The 26,210-nt window shown below is 48.7% G+C and overlaps 7 protein-coding genes across 7 annotated transcripts; 6 read left to right on the forward strand and 1 right to left on the reverse strand.

The window, feature by feature from the left end:
* Positions 1 to 2,536: 2,536 nt before the first annotated feature.
* On the forward strand, positions 2,537 to 4,641 carry FMAN_11441 (uncharacterized protein; the record flags this gene model as incomplete). The annotated part of the gene is made up of 3 exons (XM_041834253.1): positions 2,537 to 2,564; positions 2,626 to 2,922; positions 2,987 to 4,641. 3 exons carry the CDS (start codon positions 2,537 to 2,539, stop codon positions 4,639 to 4,641), a joined length of 1,980 nt encoding a protein of 659 aa, XP_041684535.1.
* Positions 4,642 to 5,294: 653 nt separating this feature from the next.
* Positions 5,295 to 6,332, forward strand: FMAN_11442 (uncharacterized protein; the record flags this gene model as incomplete). Its single annotated transcript, XM_041834254.1, has 3 exons — positions 5,295 to 5,373; positions 5,459 to 6,029; positions 6,083 to 6,332. 3 exons carry the CDS (start codon positions 5,295 to 5,297, stop codon positions 6,330 to 6,332), a joined length of 900 nt encoding a protein of 299 aa, XP_041684536.1.
* A 1,112-nt stretch (positions 6,333 to 7,444) lies between these two features.
* On the forward strand, positions 7,445 to 9,010 carry FMAN_11443 (uncharacterized protein; the record flags this gene model as incomplete). Its single annotated transcript, XM_041834255.1, has 4 exons — positions 7,445 to 7,792; positions 7,853 to 8,351; positions 8,482 to 8,879; positions 8,939 to 9,010. 4 exons carry the CDS (start codon positions 7,445 to 7,447, stop codon positions 9,008 to 9,010), a joined length of 1,317 nt encoding a protein of 438 aa, XP_041684537.1.
* A 656-nt stretch (positions 9,011 to 9,666) lies between these two features.
* On the forward strand, positions 9,667 to 13,138 carry FMAN_11444 (related to helicases; the record flags this gene model as incomplete). Its single annotated transcript, XM_041834256.1, has 2 exons — positions 9,667 to 11,167; positions 11,220 to 13,138. The coding sequence occupies 2 exons, from the start codon at positions 9,667 to 9,669 to the stop codon at positions 13,136 to 13,138; spliced, it is 3,420 nt and encodes a 1,139-aa protein (XP_041684538.1).
* A 1,838-nt stretch (positions 13,139 to 14,976) lies between these two features.
* On the forward strand, positions 14,977 to 16,548 carry FMAN_11445 (uncharacterized protein; the record flags this gene model as incomplete). Its single annotated transcript, XM_041834257.1, has 4 exons — positions 14,977 to 15,283; positions 15,341 to 15,479; positions 15,536 to 15,742; positions 15,798 to 16,548. The coding sequence occupies 4 exons, from the start codon at positions 14,977 to 14,979 to the stop codon at positions 16,546 to 16,548; spliced, it is 1,404 nt and encodes a 467-aa protein (XP_041684539.1).
* Positions 16,549 to 16,865: 317 nt separating this feature from the next.
* Positions 16,866 to 19,646, reverse strand: FMAN_11446 (putative nitrate reductase; the record flags this gene model as incomplete). The annotated part of the gene is made up of 2 exons (XM_041834258.1): positions 16,866 to 17,773; positions 17,831 to 19,646. 2 exons carry the CDS (start codon positions 19,644 to 19,646, stop codon positions 16,866 to 16,868), a joined length of 2,724 nt encoding a protein of 907 aa, XP_041684540.1.
* A 1,956-nt stretch (positions 19,647 to 21,602) lies between these two features.
* Positions 21,603 to 25,400, forward strand: FMAN_11447 (related to regulator of nonsense transcripts; the record flags this gene model as incomplete). Its single annotated transcript, XM_041834259.1, has 9 exons — positions 21,603 to 21,621; positions 21,676 to 21,720; positions 21,784 to 23,816; positions 23,864 to 24,155; positions 24,208 to 24,362; positions 24,413 to 24,694; positions 24,747 to 25,043; positions 25,096 to 25,237; positions 25,297 to 25,400. 9 exons carry the CDS (start codon positions 21,603 to 21,605, stop codon positions 25,398 to 25,400), a joined length of 3,369 nt encoding a protein of 1,122 aa, XP_041684541.1.
* Between the last annotated feature and the right edge of the window lie 810 nt (positions 25,401 to 26,210).

Here is a 26,210-nt window from a genome sequence, read left to right on the forward strand (position 1 = left end):
CGACGTCCAGATCCCGCGCTTGAACAATGGGCTTCGGCCCCTAGACTACAGTAGGACCAAGGCCAGGACCAAGACCGGGTCTGAGTTACACTCCGCCAGAGCAAGGGTCTTTCGATGGACACGCCCTCAAAAGATACCTGCTGGGGGGCAGAGCATTATCGAGGTGGCCACAAAAGCAACAACGGCTGCTCCCTCCTTAGTGATAACGCTGCTGCGTGGAGTTTCGAGGAACACAGCATGCTGAGACGGATGGGGGCATGGCATATTGTGGCACAACAGACAAAAACGAAGGATCTGGTCGTGCAAAAGTGTGACGATTAGTATTCATGGAGAGATAGGAAGAGACTACCTGTTACAGATGAGGCAACAAAAAAATTGTGTCACAAGAGGTATATGCTGGCCCGGGTTCAATAGTCCTGCATTGTTGTAGAAGTTATTCCTCATCTTGAAACGCTGAAATTATATGTTATGCAGTAGGTAGCTAATGTGTATCCCTGAGTGATAATTGAGGAAAGTATCGGAGAGAACAAAGCCAATTTCTCGATTGATAGTACAAAAAGCTCGATCCCTGTTTAAGCTCTGTTGTTTCGACATCGGAGCGGCGATTAATTGTGGTTCCCGTCTTTCGGCGATTGACAACTATTCCTCTTCCGTAGATGGTCGTGAATCTTACTCGTCATTCTGTTCAACGTCATTCCTCATTCCCTTCCCCGCCATCAAAAAAGAAAGCCACAGCACCAAGGTAAAGAGAGAACATGTACCGAGAGTAGACAAACCTATCAAAAAGTTTGCAAGGTTCGAGTCATGAGAACAATGAGGACTGCAAGCCATTTCCTTTCAGCTTTTCAAGGGTTGGTGGCTTGGTTGGTTGTCCCAATTGTTTTCTCCATTCATTGGGTTCCCCAACCGGATAAACCTGCAGCAGAGCCAGAGACTCTTGTTGTCTCTATTCTCGAAACTCGCCCACTGAGTGTCAAGGATGGCGTTGAGCTTCTTTGCTTTTTACCTAATACCAAGACTACAGAACATACGTAACCCAGTAACACATCGTGGCTACCCTCCAGAACTGCAGCCTCGTTTCGAGTCGAGTCGAGTCGAGTCTCCCTAGGTATAGTAGGTACTAGGCAGTACCTTAGTAGTCGAGGTACAGGACGGTACTGTACCTACATACAAACGGTAACTAAATCCGCCGCCCGTCAACGGTGCATCCGACGAACTTCGGGGTTTCTTCACCATCGCTGCAAGTGGCATTTCGTGTCCCTCCTAGCCTTGAGCTTTTGTGTGATGGGGTTGGAATATACCTTGCAAACAACCTTGTCTCAGATGCATAAGCCTCCTTGACGAGGTACTTGAGGATGACGATCCTTTTTCGACAACAACATTGTCTCAAGTATATCGTTGACGATATCATTTGCGATCCGGGGACTTCAGGAGCAGTTCAAAATCAAGCCAAAAGACCAGGACTGGACTCGAAGAATAGTCGAGCACTAAACTAACAAATCTTTCAGCTGTGACGTCGAGTGTGGACAGCCTCTTCTAATTAAACAGCCAAACATCCATCGCAAACCAACCAGCCAACCAACCAAGCAACCTTACCTCCTCAAGCCCCGGTTAAGCCCAGGGGAGAATCTCATTTTTCATTTTTCATTCTTCACTCCCTGTTTTTGTCGAGCCTCACATACAGATACATACAGACAACAACTTTGAGTTCCCCATTCCCGGATGCGCGTTGCTCCGGGGCCATGTCTAGACTGGATTCGTGCATAACCCTGGTTCGCAGTTGGCAGCCATCTCTTGGTCGCTTTATATATATTTCTTCGCTGCCCGCACTTGTCTATCTCAGTTGCAACAACTCAATTTATTCCCATTCTTCATTCTCCTCAGTGCTCTTAGGCACCATAGAGAGAACTCTACAACTGCCAGGTATTTCAGTACCCGAGCATCTATCTATTTACTACTTGACCAAAGTACTCTCCGATTGTCCATTATCGTCAATCTCAGTTTCTCCTTCAAGAGATTCGTGATCTGTATCACCAGATCAACAATTACCTCATCTTGAACAACTCCCAAACACTGTACTTCTATTCTAGTCCCTATCTAGTCCCTAAAGCCCATATCATTAGGGCCTCGGACTTGATTACCACGTCCGTGCCCTGTCATCCAAGATATCTTACACTACCCGCCCCTAGATCGCAAAGTCTCACGCGTACTATCGACTAGATCCACTCTGGCAGTTGACGCCAAAAGACACTATCTCAAGTTAGACTTATCGATGGTGGGAGACCTTCAACCCACTTACATCACTTCTCCTGTTCCTCGATTCTGATTTATACGCTGTCGAGTCCCTTCGTGCACTCGCTTAAACTCTGATCTCGAACAATCATCCAATACTCGTCTCTCCAGTGACCATTGATTGGTATTAGCCAACATTCACTGGACACGCCTGGCCTGCACACTGCAATCTCTCGCTTTCAATTAGAACTCTACTATCAGGCCAATTCGTTGCGGAGCTCGCTGCTCTTGCACCGTCATCTTCATGGAGCATACTTTCTTGACTATACATAGTGAGCTATCTCTGTCCCTGCGTCTTCTCTCTCAGACCTTCGCTGACCCGTTCTCGCCCAGATTTACACCCGGACGCTAATATCCTTTACGCGTCTGATTCCATCTTTGAAATTCTTGGATACTCTCCACAGGACGTCATCAATAAATCAGCTTTTGAGTTCTTTCATCCGGATGAAATCCCGTATGCGCGATCCGTGCATAGTCGTGGCGTCTTGCTGGACAAGGCTGCCGTTTTGCACTATGCACGTCTTCGCTCTCATGATGGTCGTTGGGTAAGCAGTGAATGCTGCTTCTCAATCGTCCACGATATTCTTTTTGCTTGTATAAGTATCTACAGGCGTGACGCCAAGAGTGAGAGTATGTTCACCGCAGTTACCTTGCCCCCTTGATATACCCTTTTGCATATATTAACAGAAGTCAGGACGTGCTCTGGACGCACCACAAGTCCGGCGTCTCTTCTCACGCTCTCCTCGAGACCCACGATATCACATGTTGCAACACCTGTCCCCCAAGTTCAGGTTGCCACCCGTGGAGCGTGAACCCCGAGCTGCTCTTATCCTTAATCGGTTTACTAGAACATTGACTATTATGTTTGCAACCGATGCTGTCGCCTCTATCCTCGGCGTTCCTGCCGATCAAGTTCAACATAAAAGCTTCTACGAATGTATTCGAGAGACCTGCCTGGATGATGCACTCAAGTGCATTGAGAGTGCAAAAGCCAACGATTCCATTGCTTACTTGCGATTCTGGTCTCGCGATCCACGACGACCCGAAGACTTCGAGGAAGAAGGCAGCGATGTTGATGAGGAGTCGACAATTGATGGTGTTGGTGGACGAAATGAAAGCGAGGGGCCCCGTCACTTTAGAAACGGCACCACCGACAATCCGTCCCTAGACCAGAATGGATCTGGAAGCGGCTCGATGGCTCCGAATCAGCAACGACGTGCTGAGAGCCGCCGCTCCAGCGATTCTGAGGGAGGTGGTGTTAAGTTGGATGGTGCCATGGATCTCGATTCGAACTCCAATTCCCACCGGGGTTCGGCAGGTCCTTCCATCAAGGTAGAACCTGATGTGGATATGCAGGATGGCATTACTCCCAACGAAACATCAGGTGAATCCCGCACTACGAGCTCCAATGCTCTGGGCTCTAGCTCACGAGCAACTCGTTACCAGACTCCTCTTACACCACAGTCGCCGCCGCCACCTGAGGATAACGTGTCCCAGGCACGCAGATCCCGCAATCGCCCAGCACGACACCTGGCACCTTCTGTCGAGTTGGAAGCGGTCGTCTCGTGTACCTCTGATGGTCTTGTCGTCATCCTCCGCCGAGCAAGACCCCAGATTCCCAGTGTTGAGCCTCCCCAAATTCCTTCTACCTTCGACCACGGTGTTTTCGCTGCTCCTTGGGCGCAACAACCTGTATATCCCCGTTATCCTCACGAAGCTGTTCACAACTTCCAAGCTCCGTATGCCCCACACCGTATGCCACCGCGAAGCGGTATTCAAGCTGCTGGTGGCCCCCCTATGGATCAGCTCATGCAATCTATTAGAGATGTTGCCGTATTTGCTTGGGCCCTTGTGGGTATCAACGGAAACATAGCATCTTATGGTCATGGCCAACCGTCAGGAGAGGCTCAACCTCCCGACGGTCTTCCCATATGGGACCCTGAAGCGGTAGACGCTTCTTACGAAGGGCCTTACAACCAGGCTGCTCAGCGATGGGCTCAAGAGGCCCGACGACAGCAACCATCGTTCCATCATCAGGACTCGGTGTCAACTGAGTTTTCAATGGAGGGAACAGCAGACTACAGTACGACTGGTTTGGGATATCAGAACCGTGCGGCCAATGGCAATGGTAATCCATGGTATTCACAACCATCAGCTCACCAGCGCAACCAAGAGGCATTTGCCCAGAACAGCCGTCAACACCATCAAGATCCTTCCAATATTTCGGCTTCTTCAGTGAACCAACAAACAAGCCAGTTGAGCGATGGGCAGCATTGGCTTGGAAACCCTCAAATTCCCACCACGTCAGCCGAGGATCATTCCCATAATCCTCTAAACGGATGGCATTAATACGCCGTTCGAGGTGGGGTCTATTGGAAAGTATTCTGGAGACGTACATCATTGATCATGAAATATTGAACAAATGCAAGAAGAGGGGAAGGATTGAATGGTGTGTTTGTCGATGAGCTTTGACTTATTCGCCTGTAACTCAAAAGAGCCCAGTGGCTGTAGGCTTGTTTCTTAATCACGAAGAAGCTCTGAGTCGTACTGATGTTGTACCCAAGTGATGAGAAATGAGATGATGTCGTTAGAATCGTCAGACAATTTGAAATAGTAAAAGCCTGAAAGGTGGTTAATATATTTTTATTTCTTCGCGCTTCAAAGAAGAGATTCCATTTCTCGTATAGCAAATGCGTGTTTGAATCAGAATTATCTGTCATTCAAGAGATGCCCTTTACCTAGAGGCTCCCCTGCCCGTACCCGAAATGGACGGCGCTGTGATTGGTTGCAATGCAGGGGAAGCTTGGGCCACCTTGCATCAAGGGGCCCGTTTCTGGAGAGGCGACCGTGGAAGTTTCGCCGTTATTACCTACATAGAAATACGTACGTCAGCTTCATATTCATCAACTTTCACACGACTTCTCTGTGACGCCGGAAAGAACACCACAATACTAATTACACAACCGATTGTTCATACCGAGCGACACGATACTCTACATATCATGTCAGCTTCCAACGCTCGAGGGCACTATGCCAACCCACCTTTGGAGGATGAGGACGACCTGATCGACCCTGATGATGGTAAGAGATCGCACACTGGGCCCTTATTTTTGCTGGAACATACAGAGCTCTATTCTCTACTCCGTGGAAACTGACCTAGATCCAGCCGATCTCAACGACTTTGACGACCCTCTTGCGACCAACAACACCCGTCAGCCCTTGACAGGCAACATTGGCTCCAGCTCATCATCGCGACCGTTGAACGAAGGTTATCTGACCTCACGAATCCCCGGAGAAGACCGAAGAGCTCCTCAAAATACAATTGAAGAGTCCGTATGGGATACATTGCGTCGCGACCTGCTCGCTGTCTGGGCAAAGCTCAGAGAAGTGCTCTACCCGCGCTATCTCCTGGGTGGTACTATGTTCGATAATGAGGGGGGTCTGCGCGGCGCTTATTCCAGCATCCGTGGCGCTGGTCTTTCAGGGACAAGGGAAGAACTCACTGGACTGGCGAGCCGTATGGTTGATGCTGAGGCTCTGCTCCAGAGCAACATGACTCCTGGTCTTCGCGACTGGGATCTTTGGGGCCCTCTGATCTTCTGCCTTCTTCTAAGTGTTCTCCTCAGCATCACCGCTCGATCTGAACAGCGTGATGCTGTATTCAGTGGCGTCTTTGCTATGATTTGGCTCGGTGAGGCTGTCGTGACGCTACAGATCAAACTGTTGGGTGGTAACATGTATGTTTCGCTGTCTGGGTTTGCTCATGTGACATTCGCTAACTTGCTCAAAGCTCCTTCGCCCAGAGTGTCTGCATCATCGGATACACGCTTTTCCCCCTGGTTCTTGCTGCTATGATGTCTGCCCTCGGCCTTCACTGGATCGCTCGCATCCCCATCTATATCGTCCTCATCAGTTGGTCTCTGGCTGCTGGTGTCAGCATTTTAGGTGGCAGCGGAGTTGTCAAGAACCGAGTTGCCATTGCAGTGTACCCTCTACTTGTCTTCTATCTCGGTCTTGGCTGTCTGTGCTTTATCAGCTAAGACGGGCTCGTTACCAGGAAACGTGACTCGGTATGAAGTTGCTGTGATTTGAAAAGACGGAGTGGTTAAAATGGTCGATTTAGACTGATGTATTCTTACTTGAAACGAACCGAATCCTGACTAGGACTGCGATGTTTAGTGTTTCGGTGATGGAGTGGTGTCATGGACTGATTTCTAGGGTTCTTGAACTATTCTTTGCAAACATGTATCACTTTTTATCATGGTATGCTTTGTCGATTGTCGAATATGGCAGTTTGTTTGTTTGTTTTCCCGAAACGGAACAGATCCTGGAGCGATTAACGCGCAGATACGGTACCGAGCCATTGGGTCCTATCTTATCCTATCATAGATGCTGAGATTTCTAGGCATATGGAAGGCTGATAATGAGATGGCCACACATTCATCAATAATACTATTAGTAGTTCGAACTTGTTTGTTGTGTGACAACTGAACCTCAAGCAATGCTACAACCCCTGCTCCCGGAGTAGAAGCACTAGGTCTGTACATCAGATATGAACTGGCGGGCTTTGATCCATTCAAGGTCGGTCAAGGCAAGGTACCTAAGTAGGCAATGTTTTTTGTTTTAAGGTGGAACAAAGTCATGGTTAAGGATCAAATTTCAGTACAAAGCCAATTTATATAGAGTATTTCGGGGCGTTTCACATTTTCCCCAACTGTCTGTGATCATTTTGTCTTTGTTTAATCGTGAAAATGACGTCCAATCTCGATCCTCCATTGTTACCCCTCCTGCTGGCGTGGATATTAGCGCCAGTCGGGCGGTGAATACCTTAGCTACAGTACCTAGGCTCAGCTGTCTAGGTTAGCTCTGGTTATTTTGACATTGGCGATTCTGCATGTGTTTGATTGGCTCCACGCAGCGCTCAACACAACCTTCGATTCCAACATCCAACAGTGACCCAACTCAGACAACCTGCGCCCAGCCTGATTTCAAGTCCAGCGCATATTCTTGCTCATACATCACCCGTGATTCTCGGACCTTACATGTCTTGCTCTATATCCTCCGCTATAAACTCAAGTCCAGCATCTTCCCCTTATCAAACCCAATCCTCTTGTCGTTGATCTTCCGTCATCACACCAAGCCTTTGGACGCCATGGCCGACGACGCTCCCGATGCCAGTCCCAAGAACGAACCTCTCAACGTCGAGACCAAGGAAGACGCAGAGACTCGTGCTACTCGTCGTGAACTAAAACAATCCTCTATCTCTGACCCCCCAACATCTGGTCCAGAAGATGCTGCCAACACATCGGATGCGCCCGATAATGACTTGAAGGAGCAAATCGCATCCCCTAAGAAGAAGCGCGCGCATGACCAACTAGAGGGAAGCAAAGATGCTGAAGAAAACGATTCGAACAGTGTGGCATCATCGGACTCGGCCAAGGATAGAGCTCTACGAACCGAGCCCGAGAAGAAGCGACATCGCGACGAAGATGCAGATTTGGTATGCTAACCGCAGTTTTACTTACCAAGTGTAGAGGCTGGACTAACCTTTTCTCTGCAGCCATCAACGATTGCTTCCAGCGAGGTGACCAAAGACACCGAAGCCGGCAAATCAGCGACAAAACAGTCCCAAGGGCAAACATCTGCTAGCGCTTTCGCGGCGTCTGGCTTTGGCAAGCTGTCGTCCGGGACTTCGCCGTTTGCTTCTCTTGGTGCCTCTCAGAGCGGAAGTGCGTTCGGATCACTCGCTGCTGGAAAGCCCTCGCTTAGCTCATTTGCTTCTCCGCCTTCATTTACAACAGCACAGCCTGCCGCGCCACCTAAGCTGACCTTTGGAAGCTCAGGAGGGGCGTCGCCTTTTGCAGGGTTATCAACTGGAAGCAATGGAAGCCCCTTTGGGGGAAGCACTTTTGGATCTGCTCTAGGGGGTACCAAACCTCTCTCGAGCTTCGCTGCGCCTGGTGCGGAGCCCCTCAAGAGCGAGAAACCTGCGAAGCCATTTGGAGCCCCGGATAGTGAATCCGAGGACGGTGACGAAGAGGAAGAAGAAAGAGATGAGAGTGAGCAACCCCCTGAAGCCGAACGTGCTGTTTCGCCAGAGAAGGAATCCGACGAGAAAAAGAAGCTTAAGTTGCAGAAAAGCGAGTTTCATATCTATCTCTTTGTCAATTTAGTTCTAACAGTTACCAGTCGAGGTCAACGATGGCGAAGCCGGCGAGGCAACGGTTGTCTCTGTAAGAGCCAAGATGTTTTACCACGACAAAGAGGCCGGCTGGAAAGAACGAGGTGCGGGCATGCTTAAAATTAATGTGCCTCAGGCCTGTGTCGAGTACGACGAAAACGGCGCTGTTATCCCCGGATCATTTGATGCTTCCGCTTTAGAAGTGGACGAGGAGGCTGCAGGAGAATCCCAAGGCCACAAGGTTGCCCGTCTCATCATGCGCCAAGATCAAACACATCGAGTCATTTTGAACACAGCGCTTGTCGCCGCCATGAAATTCCAAGAAAAGGCTTCATTGAAGTCTGTTGGCATCCTCTTCACTGCTTTCGAGGGTGAACAGTCCAAACCCGTGAGCATCACAATGAGAGTAAGTCGCAATGCCTTGGATTTCCTATCTGCTACTTGGAACTGACAAATGTCACGTAGATGTCAGCTGCCAACGCAAAGCTTTTCATGAATGAGATTGGAATCATTCAAAAAGAACTCCAGAACAGTTAGTCACTGTTTGGAAAGCTCTTGCAAAGCTGTTGAAACCCCATAAAGAGGTGATGCCCTGCCTCGAACCCTGATAGAATCGCAAACGGGGATTTGCATTGATACATGAGGGGAGCTAGTCTAGCCAGTTGCCGTTTATGCAAGTGGCAAGCAGGGCAGATGACTAGAAGGTCAGAAAGTCGTGCCCAGCTTGGAGCACACATGTTGATACAATGCACCGTGAGAGCCTGGTCGCTTTCTGACTTTTGCACGGAACCATGGATAGAATTGTGTATAAAGAGCTATCATTTGAGGAGCATTGCTGTGTCTTTAACAATGGTATTTGGAAGCCATTAGTATAAGTCCTGGACACAGGACACTGGACACTGGACAGGGTAGATGGAGATTGGGCACAGCTATGTACTGGCCATGAAGTCGTATTCGTACAAAAAAACACGCTTCGATTGATACAATAACATCTGCATTTCTGCTAAGGTAGGTAGGCTTTGTATGTCTCATCACATTTGCAGTCGGTGATATTGTAATCAATGCACGTGATATGGCATCAATTTCGTGACTCGAGCCATGCATGACGTCGCCACTTGCACGTATTGAAACGGCTTTGATTTTATCATGAGCCCAGCCGAGCCTCACACATTCCTTCAGTCCCCATTAATGACATGACAAAACGCAAGGAAATATCAGGCCGAGTTGGTCCTAGCACAGAATATTCACTGCCAGGAGCAAAACGCAAGCGTGATGGCGGCGAGGACTCAACAGCCGAGAGTCCGACTTCAAGTCAGCCGAGCAACTCGAAATCTAGAAGAGGAGGAAAGAGGGGAAAAGCACGGCCGACCCTTCACAAAGAAGCCAGCAGTTTGGTCGTACCCTGTTCTGTGGAATGGCCAGAAGAGTTTAAGAAGGTTGAACGAACGCATCGAGCTCTCAATCTTGTCTACACCTTTTGCACCACACGAAAACATCTTGCCACGACGTTTGACACTATAAAATCTGCCGTTGAAGCCCATATCAAGCGGGAACTACTGGTCGATGAGATTGCTTCCATGGTAGCGATTCGTCCTGAGGGGCTTTTCTTTGCATATGTCGACGAGAACATGCTACAACTTGATGTCAAAGGCACTGAAAGGGACGACGTCTTCCGAACTGGCAAATCATTCAGGTCTCAGGCTCCTGCGCATGATGCGTCAGTGGGCGGGTACACTGGCATGGATGGCCTCGACAAACAACATGATCGGGAACTTGAACCTGCAGGACGAGAAGTCCTTTTTCTCGAATTCATTGATGGCGATCTGAAGAGACAAGTCCCAGGGAAGTCTGGCGAGCCAACGAAGCCAAACCGAAAATTGAGAGACGAGCAGCTGAGAATGCCTGTTTTTAGCCAGAAACAGATGACCAATCTGATCGAGAGGCGTAACCAAAGATTCACTAATGCTATTAATGCCTTCCTCAATGAATGCTCCGAAGATGGGATTGATCCACTTGAAGTTCTCAAAGAACAAACACAGGAATACATCCCGGCCCCTTCTGCCCAAGAAGAGTTTGCCCCGGCCAAGGCAGCCGATTCGATACCAGAGAGCATACCAAAGGAACGAAAGACCGTGCCAGAAATCGTACAGGAGCTCAAGGAGAGCCCCTGGTATACTGGACAGATTGTCCCTGATGGGCATCGAGTATTTGAGAAGCAGGAGGCTGTGTATGGGGACCTCAACTTTCTTTTGAGCCAGGATTTGGTGAACGCTCTATACAACGCCAAGGGAATCACACAGTTCTATGCGCATCAGTCAGAGGCCCTCAACAGTCTCCACGATGGCAAACACGTTGTAGTATCAACATCGACAAGCTCTGGCAAGAGTTTGATCTACCAACTCCCGGTCATTCGTGCCCTCGAAGAGGATTATAACTCCAGAGCAATGTACATCTTCCCCACAAAAGCCTTAGCACAGGACCAGAAGAGGAGCTTGAAAGAGATGATGAGTTATATGCCTGGTCTCGAAGAGACTATGGTAGAGACATTCGATGGGGATACTCCAATGATTGAGCGCAATGAGATTCGGGAGCAAGCAAGAATAATTTTTACTAATCCAGACATGCTTCACATTACCATATTACCCCAAGAAGAACGATGGAGATCTTACCTGAAGAACTTGAAATATGTCGTTGGTAAGCGCTTCCTTTGATTGACCTTTTATATATGCGTATTAATCGTCAACAGTGGATGAGTTGCACTATTATAATGGTCAAATGGGGTCTCACATGTCCTTCATCATGCGAAGATTGAGGCGAATATGTGCCGCCGTGGGAAACCGGCGTGTCAAATTTATATCGTGTTCTGCTACAGTTGCGAACCCAGAGCAACACTTCAAAACAATATTCGGCATAGAAAACGTCAAACTGATAGATTACGATGGATCTCCATCAGGGCGGAAGGAGTTTTTGTGCTGGAACACTCCATATAAAGACCCTGGCGATCCGGCATCTGGCCGCGGCAGCACCAAGTTTGAATGCGCGCGACTGTTTTGTACCCTGATGCTAAGAGGTGTGAGGATCATTGCATTTTGCAGAGTTCGGGCGCAATGTGAGTTGCTCGTGAGCACCATCAAGCAGGAGCTCGAGAACCTGGGGCGGCCAGAATGTACCAATCTGGTGATGGGATATCGTGGCGGCTATACAGCACAAGATCGCCGCAGGATCGAGACTGAAATGTTTCAAGGTCAACTGCTTGGAATTGTTGCAACCACTGCGTTAGAGCTCGGCATTGACATAGGCTCCCTTGATTGTGTCATGACGTGGGGATTCCCTTATACGATTGCCAACCTGCGACAACAAAGTGGCCGTGCTGGCCGTCGCAACAAGGATTCACTTTCGATACTGGTTGGTGACGGGTTTGCCACAGACCAGCACTACATGCAGAACCCAGACGAGCTATTCACAAAGCCCAATTGTGAGTTGCAAGTTGATCTGGAGAATATGCTTGTGCGTGAAGGACACATTCAATGCGCGGCATATGAAATGCCAATACGCCCGAAAGATGATGCAAAATACTTTGGCAAAGACTTGCCGAAGATTTGCATGGAACGCCTAATCAAAGATGACATGGGCTTTTATCATTGCCATGATCGATTTCGCCCTGTCCCTGCAAAGTATGTTGCTATACGAGACACAGAAGATGACCACTTTGCTATCATAGATATCACCAACGGCCGGAATGTTGTTCTGGAGGAGCTGGAGGCCTCAAGAGCAACTTTTACACTTTATGATGGAGCCATTTTTCTTCACCAGGGTAATCCCTACCTTGTACGAGACTTCCAACCTGACAAAGGAATGGCCAGGGTGGAAAGGGTCAAGGTTGAGTGGACAACTGTTCAGCGTGATTATACTGATATCGATCCCACGGAGACAGAGGCCATCAGAAAAATTTCGAATTCTCGATCGCATGCTTACTATGGAACAATCAAGATCCAGCAAAACGTGTTTGGATTCTTCAAGGTCGACAAGAAGAACCGAGTGTTGGATGCGGTGCATGTAGACAATCCACCAGTCATACGTTTCAGCAAGGGAATGTGGCTCGATGTGCCTAAGAAGGCGATGAGAATTCTCCAAGAGAGACGTCTTCACATTGCCGCCGCGATACACGCTGCAGAGCATGCCATTATGAGTCTACTGCCAGCCTTCGTTATCAGCATGCCTGGTGATGTACGGACAGAGTGCAAGACGGCGGTGAAAGAGTTTGCAAAACAAGAATCACAGCGGAAGCGACCAGCACGGCTAACATTCTACGATGCTAAAGGTGGTGCAGGAGGATCAGGTATCAGCACGAAAGCATTTGACCATATCGATCAACTACTACGGGATGCGTTGAAGCGGGTCGAAGACTGTCACTGTGAGCGAGGTTGTGTTGAATGTGTGGCATCGGAGTTGTGCAAGCAAGCGAACGAAGTGATGAGTAAAGCTGGTAGTCAAGTGATTCTCAAGACTCTGTTGAACGTCGAGATTGATATGGAGTCACTGCCGATGGGTCCAGAGTTAAACATTCCCATAGGTACCGAGACAGTCGTTCTGGCAGAACCTGTTCCATACCGGGCCAAAGAGACTGCCCTTGAGAACCGCAGCACTACCGATAACAACGGATAAATAACAACATGAGGCCTAAGGATACGTGTTGCTATCACTGTTATTTTTGACTTCTTTGATTACAGCCGGCTTGGCAAAGGATTTACTTGCATCCCCCCAGGGTATATACCTACCTTTGTTCCGAATAATGAATTTAGATCTCCAGTCTCTCTTATGTGTGGTCCATGCTCAAACTTCGTCTTCTTCTCGACTCTCTAAGCCTTTTTTTCTTTTTCTTTTTCGGATTCCTTTATCCTTCAGGGCGTACTTCTGCTTTTGAATCCCAAGATTGTTCTCGCCCAGGATGAATGTCCCTCTTCTATGACAAGATACATCAAACTATGATATCGACTATGTAGCAATGCATACTTCGGCTTATGGGGTCGCCAGAATGGCTACAACTCAACCGAATGTTGGGCAAACCAAGGGAAGCCCTTTCTAATGTTGTCGAATACTTGACGCCACGTCCCCAGTAGTCACGATTTATCTCGTCTGGCTCTGGTAGCAGTCCTAGTATCATCATAAGCATATAGGGGGACTTGATTCTTTCCTCTACTGCATTGCCTGCTCACATATGGTGATGTGCACCAACGATCCCAGAAATTGTTCAGGGTTAGCGGCACAAACAGAGCGAGGCTGTCAGCTCTGGCATTTGTGATATCAGAATCTTACACAGGAACTACTGTAGCAAGAGAGGATTTGCATACTGGCCTGCAAATTCGATGTGAAGCCTCCTTCTAGGCGTCAAGCCACAAGAGATGGGTGTTTGAATGGGAGTGTCGGTAGACGGGAAACCGGCACAGGGGATCGCAGAACAAATGCCCCTGTCTGGCTGATGAACAGGCCTTTTCCAAGTCTGGCGTCTGCGGTGTGCCTTGGTGTTGCTGAGGTGGCCTGTATGGGGTTAGATGGCTTGGGTCTAGACCTCGGAAGGGTAAAGTGTGAAGGATGTGAAATAAGGATAAAAACAAGAATAATTTGAATGGCACTAGTTAGTAAGTTAGTTAGTTACGTAGGACACCACTGTTGGTATGACGAGTAGAGCCAGGGATAGAAGAACGAGTGAGAGTGCGGTAAGACTGCTTTTAATGGTAAGAGAAATGCTAGTAATCAGCAATGGAGCACCTGTACGTACAATGATGTCGTCCCATGGATTGGACAGTGGCTAAAGCGTCAGTGACGTAGCTGGACTAGGGTGAGATCCAAGGCACCGCCAAGCAATGCCCCCCCGAAAATTAACGGTTGGGCCCGGCTTGGCCTGCTAGAGACGAAACTTGGCAGGGCACAAGCATTGTGGGTGACCGTATCCTCATCATGCTGGAGCTATCTCATTGGCTCACGAGGGTCAAGGGGTCTTTTTTATGTACAATTACTGGGAGATTTAGATGAAGCCGTGAATGGATCGAGAGATCTAAAAGGGGGGGTTAGCTGCCGAGACGGGAGGTGTGAAACCTGTTGTGCTATGGATAGCGATGCATCCATTGAATAGAGGATCGACTAGAAGCGAGTGCCTTGTCACAGCAGTGCCTTCGTCGTCTCTGTCGCATCCATTTATATCCATCCATCCATCCCTTCCCTCTTTTGTTACGCGCTTTGTCCTCTTTCTCCTCCCTTTTATTTTTCTACTAGGAACCACTCCACAAAGCAAGTAAACACACACTATCCGTACCTAGACTACCTATCTATCCAATCCGTATACCCTGGGCGGTCTGGCAGCTGGCTCCCTCCCGCAAGCCCCCAGGTCCTAGTTCCTGGTCTCGACCCTTCTCCCTCGGAAATTTGGGAAAACTATAACGGAACTGTACTGCACTGAAGTGAAGTGAGCATAACTGAGATACGGAGTACAAAAGGCAACCAACATGCCTCGAGATCGCTCCTCTTCACGCTCCCATCGACATCGCTCATACAACTCTCCCGACATGCGACAAGTCTCATCCGACGACCGTACTCTCCCAATTCCAAACACATATAGCGAACACAAGAGAGGAGAGAAAAGACATCACGGCAACGGCAAAATGTCTCGATATATCAAGCCTGCGGGCGAGAGTGGCCGAAAGGGCTTCCATCCTATTCACTTTTCCAAGATCTCGTTCAGATCAACCAGTCGAGCTAGTTTGCTTTGCAACTTTCTCTGGCCTTTTGTCCCTGCTGCTATTGCTGTTCGCTGTAAGTCTTTCCGACAAACATCTCGTCTCCTGTGTAGACTTGACTCACGCGTATCAGATGCTATGCCCAATAATCATATCACCATTTTCGCGCTGGCCTATATCGCCATGGTCCCGTGTGCCAATTTGATCGGATTTGCTGGTCAGGAGCTTTCACGAAAGCTGCCTCATGTCTTGGGTGTCCTTCTCGAGATCACGTATGTTCCTCACGGGTGTGAGCCCGAGAAACAATAGCTGATTTGTTCGTTTGTAGCATTGGTTCTATCGTCGAAATTATTCTTTTCATGGTTCTCCTCTCCAAGGATATGTTCTTCGTTATCAAGGCGGCCATCATGGGTTCAATTCTTGCTACCATGCTACTCTGCCTCGGTGCTTGCTTTTTCGTTGGTGGCATGTTGAAAGAAGAACAGGAATTTAACGAGGCTATCAGCGAAGCCGGAAGCGGACTACTTCTTACTGCGTCAGTTTACTTTCCGGGTCCTATACCCTACTTTCAATAACTGACTGATTCATAGTGGTGTTGTTCTTGCCCTTCCCACTGTCTTCGAGTACGGTGTTGGCAATGGCGCCCCAAACCTCGATCACAGGACACTCCAAATTTCGCGCGTCATCTCGGTCCTTCTGATCATCGCCTACCTTGTATATGTCTTTTATCAGGCTCGAACTCACCATGGTATTTACGCCGCTGTATTCGAACAGGATGAGCACAATGATCGAGACAAGCACAAGGACCAAGCCAAGGCCAAGCTCACACTCACCGAGTGCATCATCGCTTTGGTCATTGCCGTAGGTCTTGTTGCTTGGACGGCGGTTATTCTCGTCATGCAGATCGAATCTGTCATCAAACGGGGTGATGTCAGTGACGCTTTCATGGGCCTTATTCTTGTTCCACTTGTTGAGAAGCTGGCGGAGCACTTGACTGCCATCGATGAGGCCTGGGATAACCAAATCAATTTGGCGATGTCCCACGTGCTTGGGGCTACATTACAAACTGCTCTCTTTAACGCTCCTCTTGCTGTCGTTGTCAGCTGGGGCCTCAACAAGGGTCTTGATCTCAACTTCGCAGTTTTCGACCTCGTCATGCTCATCCTCGCCATTCTAACCGTTGGTAGATTCCTTCAAGATCAGAAGAGCAACTACCTGGAAGGCTTTTTGCTCATTATTCTGTACGTTGCAATCGCCGTTGCAGCATTCTACTATCCAAACCCAACTGGCCATGGATCTGAGGGAGGTGCTGAAAGTAGTTCTGAGGGTGGACATCGATAAAACTCGCCGATTCGTTTGATAGCACCGGTTTTATTTAACCTTTTACGATTTTATGTCCGGGAGTTCCTTTCCAGTTTGTTTTTGCTCAAGGATAGTCTGTCGGCAAAGATGCACAGAGTTGGTTGTGGAAGCATGTATAGTATATTGTTTGTTCATATGTACGTTTCTCAACTCTGATTTTATGGAGCTGGCAAGGAATCCCCAAAGAAAAATTATATATCCTCTAAACGCCATTTTCCTCACGCCTCCTTATAAAGAAACATCGTCACATACATAAGTAGTCTACTTTGACCATCAGATCATCGCCCAAAGATTCTTTAGAAGAATACAAAATCATCTGATTTGAAGCCCATGCCCAGAAATGAGGCCTCAACAGCCTTAACCATAGGTGGAGGCCCACAAACAAGCAACAACTCGTCACCCTCGCCGCTTGCGCTGGGTAGAGTCATTTGTTCAGGAACCAGGGCTTGGTTCACAAAACCCTTGAGGCCATTCCATTCTGGTGGAGGGTTAGAGAGGGCATTGACGACTCGGCATCTGGCAGGGTTGGCAGCCTCCAGTTGGTCGAGCTCTCCCTTGCAAAGAATATCGTCAACACTCCGGTTGCCGTTGAAGACCAGGCATGGTGTCGTGTCGTTAGGATTATGCATGACGGCGCGGAGTACTTGGCGGATAGGAGTAATTCCAGAACCACCACAGACCATGATGAAACGGCGAACACGGCGTTCTCTGTCATTGATTGTACAGAGCCCATTGCCTTGGTATACAAATTTGCCCGTAGGCCCTTTGAAGTCAACCCAGTGACCAATAGGAAGGGCATCGAGCGCTTGTGTCATGACACCGCCCTTGCGCTGAGGGGTGTCATAGTAGATCTTGATAAGAATATCTAGATGACCACAATCTGAGCCGTCGGAGTATGGTGTGTATGAGCGTATGACGGCCTCACGGGTGGCAGGGTCGCGGAGACGCATCATAAGATGTTGGCCAGTGGGGAGGCCGATCTTCTGGCCTTCGTGGTTGAGCTTGAAGGAGAAGATCTTTGTATCTGGTGAGATGGATGTCTTTTTATCCAGAATAGCCTTGCTCCATGTCTTGGACTGGAGGAATACTTCTCGGTTTGCGTCATCGCTCGTCTTGGTAGCATCGCCACTGAGAATGGCACGGGATTCTTCATCGAGGGTGCCGATATGATATGTGGGCAACATGGCTTTTGCATTCTCGCTGTCTGATGCAAATGTTAGTGGACATTTGAGTGGACTTGGTATGATTAGGTGGGACTTACGAATGGCCATAAATTCTTCAGTAGCATCTTGACCAGCGGCACCAAAGATTGATGCTGCACCACCGGGGTGACCAGAGAGGTAAGGAGTGCCATCGTACACTTCGCCCTTGACAACGAACCAAGGCTCTTCTTCACCACTGTGCGCCTTGAGCTCTTCTATGGTGATCTTTCGGTTGATCTTTGGGTTGGTCATGCAGATCTGCTTCTCAGGCTCCTTTACCACCACCTCTTGAACTTCACCAGGAGCCTTCTCGCCCCAGTAGCCGTTGGTAAGATTACCGCCGGCCTCCTTGACTCGCTCCATCCAGCCCTTGATCTTTAGAGTAGCGTGGGTGGGATGCTCGAAGCGAAGTGCATCATCCTCCTGATGGATCACGATTCGGAACCATGGGTTGTTCATCATGCCCAGTACGCTCCAGTACATATCTCGAGGCTGTACGTTCATAGACTCGTCCATAGCACGCATCATTATATCATCTGCACTCTTTAACTCATCCAGAGGAATGCCAAGATCCCAGAAGCACCAGCAGAATGATGTCTCACGCCACCACATGTCGACACGCCCCCCGTAGAGGGTATCACCCTCAGGGGCGTTGCGGTAGTCATCCTCTGGGTATCGGATGTTGGCGAGTCTCCAAGATTTACCTTTGTCAAGGGTAACTTCGACTCGTGTGATGCGTCTTCCTCCACCACCGTAGGCATAACCTCGCACCTTATAACTTGCCGGAGCGCCCGTGAGCGAGACTTTCTCTTCGTGGGCAGGGTAGCAAATGGCACTATTAGTGCTTAGGTCATAAATGGCATACTTCTCATCCTTCCAGACCTCGGGCAAGTTTGCACTCTCTTCAGGCGAGATCATGGTGGGTAGGACTCGGTTGTCATAGATGTGGTACCAGTTGTCGCTGGGTTCTTGTGTGACAGTAATCTTCTTGAGCCACTTAATACTTCGACCACCTATTTGCCCAGGAATGACGATACGAACAGGCTTGCCGTGGTCTGGATGCAAGGTCTTACCGTTCATCTTGTGAGCCACCATAACACCTCTGTTAGGATCCATGCACCAGTTGAGCTTGATGGATGTACCATAATAGCCATTGGGTAACTTGTCTGCTCCCTCGAAGCAAACATACCGGGCTCCACGCAGGGGCTTTGCTGCAGCAAGCAGATCTCCGATGGCAACACCGGTCCAGAGAGCTGTTGACAGGCCGGCAGCTCCCCAAGAGAACCCCTTGGTCTTGCGAACAATGTTCTGCTCTTTGCGACGGTTTCCAGCACACACGAATGTTACCGGATAAGTCAATTGCTGGTAGTCGTTGATGAGATCTCGTACGTTCATCTTGATGGGGGTTTCGACAAGGCCACCTATTTCGAACTCCCAGTCGAGGATATCATCGTCTTCACATCTAGGCACGTGTCCGTGGTTACGGACATAGTGAAGATTCTCGCTGGTTAGGAAACCTTCGTCGTATAAGTCGCTCAGAGGTGCCTCAACGTTGAACGGGTGGACTCCAGTTAGACGAATGAGACGTGGATCTCTCTCAACAAAGTTGTCAGGGGTTTTGAGATCCTCCTTAAGGACAGACTTTGGGGAGCATTTTGGAGGTAGAGGATAAGGCTTGATATGGTCGAGACGAGGGGATTCGATTGATGAGAGTTCTTGTAGATCGTGGAAGCTACCTATCCGAGATGGCTTTGCTGTTCCTGGAGGAGTAGGAGGAAGGCTATGGGTATGTGTATGGGCTGAGATTGGTTCAGAGTTTTCAGGGATCTGTTCCTGATGTAGGAGAGTTGTTATTGCTGTTGTTGAAGTCTCCATAGTGTATCAAGATATGTGTGCCAGTTGTGAAGAGGACTCAAGAATGGTTACACAGCCGTATGTATTGATAGCATTGTTTGAATTGAAGATTAGTCTAAGAGGCAGCAGAAAGTGCAGTATAATAAGTCTTATCGCGGGTGATCAGACGTGATGGCACTGCCGCTTGTCCGTTTCGTGGGTCTAGGACCCCCCTGAGGTTCTCCATTTGGATCTGCTGAGGCTTGGTTCATGATATCGTGTTTCTCTATATCCCGCGAGGAGATGCAAGTTACGATTGAGTGGATGCATTGGGCTCTGGTCTGATCCCGCGGAGGTTGAAGAGTGCGCGTTATCAGGAGATAGAGGCGATGGGCGAATCACGTCTGTTCCTTAGCTGATTGCCCCCGGAGATGTCTGAATCACCTAGGGCCCACATTGCAACTGGGCTGATAAGCAGATCAAGATAGTGGGAAGCCAGGCAGCGCATAGATGGGTGCTTGTCGGTAATGTCTCGTGGATTATAGGTGATCAAGTTTTCTGCCCGGAGATACTAGACATCTCAAGACCGTGGGCACATTTTTCGTCCAGAAATGACCATGGTCATACTATCAATGGATAGAGTTGAGGTTGATGAAGGATTATGATGAAACAGGAACTGATATGGATGTCTAAGTTGTCTTGAATGATATGATGTTATATTCTGCATAGGCTGGAATTGTTTACTGAATCAATGGCTTATGATACCTGAAAGAACCAAAATAATGTATTTGTGAGTTTCGGATGGTTTTCCATTTTCAGATACGCCGATAACGTTTGGTACTCGATCTCAGAAACTTCCGGAGTCTCTAGTCTACCTCTGGGTGTAAGCTCCAAGATCGAATCAAGGCCTTCATGCAGCACAGACGCTAGAACATTGTTCTGGCACGACTACAGTAGCCCGACAGCACGGCACTTGTACTTAGGTATCCCTTAGGATCCCAAAGTGCACCTTTGAGGTATCTTTGCGGGGGTTAGCCAATCAGCTACTTAATATCAAGAGTACCTTCTCTTATATAGAGATGACACCTAAATATAGGTACCTCTGATACTGCAGCTTACAGATCAGAACCTCTAGCTGCACCGTTCTGCCTCCTTACCTAAGGCTGGTATTTGTGGCGTATTGATCAGCAGCCAATCAATACTGGGTCAAGCCCCACAAAAATACTTGAAAGGTGCACTTTGGGATCCTACCTAAGGGATATGTTGTTTACACATAGACGAGTAGCCTAACCTAGAGCTGACCACCACCCGGCAGGGTCCATTATCAATCTACAATAATATTTAGTTTCCCAATCATATGTCTTATAGTCTGCAACTCTCAATAAAATCGCGATGCGATGACTGAATCCTAACTCTGAGTACGCTTTTAGTGCAGCGTTAGCGTTGGTGATTGCCCAGACCTCAAAGTCTTGTGTTACCTTAAATACCTCCCTGTCTTGTGACTGGAAATTAATTGTGAGTTCAGTAGAGGTATCTTAGAGTTCTCGTTCAAATGTACCTACTGATCCTGACTTACATGTGGTAGAAATCAAAGCTTCCATTATATACCTGGCTTAGGTATGTATGGAGTATACCCAATATGACTTTGGTGGCAGGCGAAACTTGACCCCACCCTGGGCACCTCCACCTCCACCTCTTAGGTGCAGTCTGTACCTTACCGTTCATCGCTGTCGACTTCAAAATCAGGTAACAGCAAAACCTCAAACAGACACTGACTGCCCCGGCGTATCAGCCCTGCCACATCGCATATCCCCCGTCCTGGCTTGACGGACGCACCCATGTCGGCTCTGTTGCCTTATCTACAGCATCAATTTCTGGGGAAATATATCCCTTAGCAGGCAGTCTGCGCTGAATGTAGCGCCGCCTCCACCCATCTCACATTCGATCTAGAACATTTACCAGGTCGCGAATCGCCTCAAATCATACCGTGACCCGGCCATGGATCGCGCAAGGAAACGTATGATCTCTCACCACCATTCTTACTTTGTATAGTAGCTAATTATCTCTCTAGGCGAACTGCGCATTTTGAACGAAAAGGCCTGGGATGGCGAATCTGGTATGAATCATCTGTCTACCCCACTACTCCCCCGCTATCTTCTATTAACAACTCCTGTTGTAGACTTGTTCCCTGTTGCAAAGACTCTCGATTCGTCTCTCAAGAAGAATACCGCTTTCATCAAACGACTGCGAACAGCTATCACCGCCGCTACCCTCAGTACCTTCCTCCAGGAAATCCGAACTTTGAGCCTACGCAAGTACCTTTCCGAGATCATATCTGCTTGCTATGAGGGGCTATGCCGACTCAAGTCGCCTGGCGAGATCGAGGCCGGCGTGGAGATTGTCAGTGCTCTCCATCAGCGATTTGGTCCTCACGAGTTTACGGAATACTTAGCTTGGCTTCTCGGAAAAGGGATGGCAACTCCGGATAAGGGTATCCTCAAAGCTCTGGCACTAGAGGTTCGTGAGAAAGAAGAGAAGGAGCGCATCACAAGACAACGCGCACTGCTTCGTGTAGTGACCGAGTTGTGGCTTGTTGGCGTCATCAGGACCCTTGACGATGTCAGCAGGCCCGACGACGCAACAAAAGGAGCCGCAGGCAAGATTCCCGAACTGAAGACCCGAACGAACAAAGGCACCGGCGCGGAACCGTTCCCTCTCGAAGTACTTAAGGATTTGCTTGGACACGACCGCGAACATGCCAACCTTCCGCTTCTTGTCATCTTTGTCAAGTCATTCAGCTGGGATATCCTTGGGGTAAAACCAACAGGCGCTGATGGCCGAAAGACAGTAGAGGAAGATGGCACTACTGAAGGAAACGAAGCCGAGGATGGTAATAGTGGAAATGAGGCGTCTCCTGACGCAGATCAGCCTTTTACCGAACCCGAAATGCGTGATCGATTCAGAAGCATATTGAAGAAGTATTTTGATGATGTTAAGGGCCATATCACTCGGGATCAGAAGTCGATACAGTCGCAAGCTCGACGTAATGCCGAAGTATATGTCAAGTCTGGTGAAGTCTTTGAAGACCGACAGGCGAACTATGAGAAGCAGGTCAAGGCTCAAGAACGCCTCGTCTCCAACGCACAGGTTATTGCGGACGCAATTGGGGCCGAAATGCCGGACCTCAAAGACTCAGATGATTCATTCGCCGCTTCCAACGGGTCTATCGGTCTCGTCAAAACTGGCGATTATCTTCGTTCCATGGGAGATGGTGCCGGAATCTGGGAGGATGAAGATGAGCGACGCTTTTACGAAAATCTGGTTGATCTTAAAGGCAAGGTGCCAGCTATTTTACTGGAGGACGGCAAAAAGAAGAAGACAGACACGGACGAACAAGTTGGGAAGAAGGCAGACCCATCCGAGGCCTCGGAAGCCCCCAAGACTGCCGAGACAGCTGATGACCAGTCCACATCTATCGCTAACCGAACCATTGGAGCGCAAGTCGATGCCCTGCTTGCGCGTCTACCAGAGTTGACCAACAAGGACATCGCAGACCAGACAGCTATCGATTTCTGCTTCCTGAATTCTAAGGCTTCTCGCAACCGACTGGTGAAGGCTCTGACGGAAGTTCCAAAGGGCCGTAGCGACCTACTCCCGTCATGGTCTCGTCTTGTGGCGACTTTGGGTCGATATATGCCAGATGTTCCAAAAGGCCTGGTCGATTACCTTGATGCGGAGTTTCGAAGCCTTCAACGACGAAAGGAAAAGGACTTCTTGGGACAAGTCCGTCTGAGCAACGTACGGTATCTTGCTGAGTTGACAAAATTCGGCATTGTGCCCGAGCATGTTGTCTTTCATTGTCTGAAAGTCAGCCTCGATGACTTTTCACGCATGAACATTGAGATCTTGTGCAACCTTATTGAGAACTGCGGCCGGTATCTGCTTCGAAACCCTGAAACAGCTCCTCGTATGACGAGCTTTCTTGAAACTCTGCAGCGCAAGAAGTCCGTCCAGCATATTGGACAACCAGAGCGGATGCTCATCGATAACGCTGTTTACTACGTTGACCCACCAGAGCGTTTAGCTATCGAGCAGAAGGAGCGCACTCCCATGGAGCTATTTGTTCGCAAAATGATCTATGTTGATATGACAAAGAGAAATTACAGCAAGATCTTGAAGCAGATTCGAAGGCTCCACTGGGAGGAGACAGAGGTATGCAGTAGAAATAGTACTTTATGAACAATTGCTGATAGTTTTAGGTTGTCGCCATCTTGGAGAAGGTGTTCTCAAAGCCTGGAAAGGTCAAGTACGGAAACGTTCACCTTCTTGGTATCTTGCTCAGCGCGCTCTATCGCTACCATCCTGCCTTTGTGGTCAAGGTTATTGATAACGTGATCGAGTCTATGACGTTTGGTCTCGAGCAGAATGATTATAGGTTCTATCAGCGACGTATTGCCGAAGTCAAGTATCTTGGCGAGCTTTATAATTACCGTATGCTTGAACATCCTGTTATCTTTGACACCATGTACAAGATTATGACATTCGGATATGGTAAGACGTTCCGTAGACTACTAACTTGCCCATCAACTGACTGAACTTACAGGCGGCCCACCTGTTCCTGGTAAATATATTCCACTCGATCCTCCCGATGACTTCTTCCGCATCCGACTTGCATCTACAATGCTGGAAACCTGCGGCATGTTCTTCAACCGCGGAGCAGCGGGCAAGAAGTTGGATTACTTCCTTTCATTCTTTCAAGTATGATCCCACACCCCCCCTTCTGTTGTCTCTAACCGACACTCTGGCAGTATTACATCTTCACCAAAGTGTCCCTGCCAATGGATATCGAGTTTTTGGTTCAAGACACATTTGCTCTGACTCGGCCGCAATGGAAACTTGCCACAAGCTTGGATGAGGCCGTAAAAGCCTTCCAACTTGCCGTTGCTCAAGACCAGAAGTCGGCAGGCGTTGACAAGGGAATCGACGTGGATGATGCCACAAGCGATGCTTCGTCGGACGATGACAACGTGGACAATGATGAAGATGGCGACGACAACGAAGACAGTGCTTCTGAGGAAGAGGAGGCAGAGGTAAGTCAATTAAATGCGAAATACTTGGCCATGATTGACAAATGTAATACAGGACGTAGAGGAAGATTCCGACGACGACAGTACCTTTGACGAGGAAGCCATCGTAGTCACTCGACAAGAAGAGGAAGTTGACCCTGAGGATGAGGCTGATTTTGAGCGCGAGTATGCCAAGATGATGGCTGAAAGTCTCGAGTCGCGCAAGTTTGAGCGCAAGCAGCTCTTTGATGTGCCACTTCCAGTTCGGTCCAAACATCGCGAGGCTACATCAACAGAGGGAGGCGAAGGAGAATCTCCTCCTGGCCATACTATGGCGTTCTCCTTACTGACGAAGAAGGGCAACCGCCAGCAGGTAGTTTACATCGCCACTTTGTGCCGTTCTCTAAATGCTGACCTGGAATTAGACACGGACCGTCGAACTGCCCTCCGATTCTACCTTTGCTATTGCAATGAAGAACCAGCAACAGGCTGAAAGGGAGGAACAACAACGCATCAAGAATTTGGTGCTCAACTATGATCTTCAGCAGAATGAAGACCAGGATGGTGGTACAGACCCTCAACCCACACAAATTCATCACAACACCAATATTCACACATTAATTCAGGCAACGAACGACCGGCGACGTTCTACCACAATCGGTTGGAGAGATCGAACAAGGATAAGAGCCAAAGATCTCGTAAACTCCAACTGAGCGATGTCGACTGGTAAAGATATTCGAATGGGTAAGACTTCTAATTAGGAAACCACCAGCCTTAACGATAAATCAACATCACTCGATGGCTGTCTCTTCGCCTCCGAATTATGGTCACGGCTGCTGTGATTAAGAACCAACCTTGTACCACATTCGTGCCGTCTTTGCACGTCGCGCGAAGGGCTGTCCAGTAAGCTGAATTCTCCTTGACGTTGATGCAAGCTGTGCTCTTCAATACTGCGGCCTCACGCAGTCTAGCTCCATTGCTTGAAGTATTCTCGCAGCAGTAAGATAGCTTGCGCGGTATAAGCCTGGACGTCAGAAGGCGACCCTGTCGCACGCGCGCGACGCAGCAACGTGTTTGCCAGGAAATGAAAGGGACAAGGCACACCAGAAGCGCATGCGTCGCCTGGAGTTGAGGATGTTTAGACGCCCAACATGCCTTGAGCAGATGAATAGCTAAGGAAGGCATTTGAATCCCTACCCGGTTGCCGGTTATCAGTACGCTGTAGCTTGAGATTGAAATACTGAACTTGATGCTAGAGAGCATTGGACCTGGTCGACGCATTGAGTTAATCAAGAGTGGGAATGCTAACGCTGATATGTGCGTGTTTGTTCGTTTCCAGATCGACCAATGCTTATTAGTCCACCTTTTGACAGGCAATAGATCATGTGTAACTGTGACGAGGTTGGGATGGCACCCAGTTCTTGGTGACCTTTAGATGGACAATCCTGCCTTGAATTCCCACGGGGATCTGAACGTCTTTGCATTCTATATTTCTTCCGTTCTCAGCATCTTCTTCGCACCTTCCCTCTTATGCAGCTTC

This window comes from Fusarium mangiferae, assembly GCF_900044065.1.
Source record: "Fusarium mangiferae strain MRC7560 genome assembly, contig: FMAN_scaffold008, whole genome shotgun sequence".
NCBI lineage: Eukaryota > Fungi > Ascomycota > Sordariomycetes > Hypocreales > Nectriaceae > Fusarium > Fusarium mangiferae.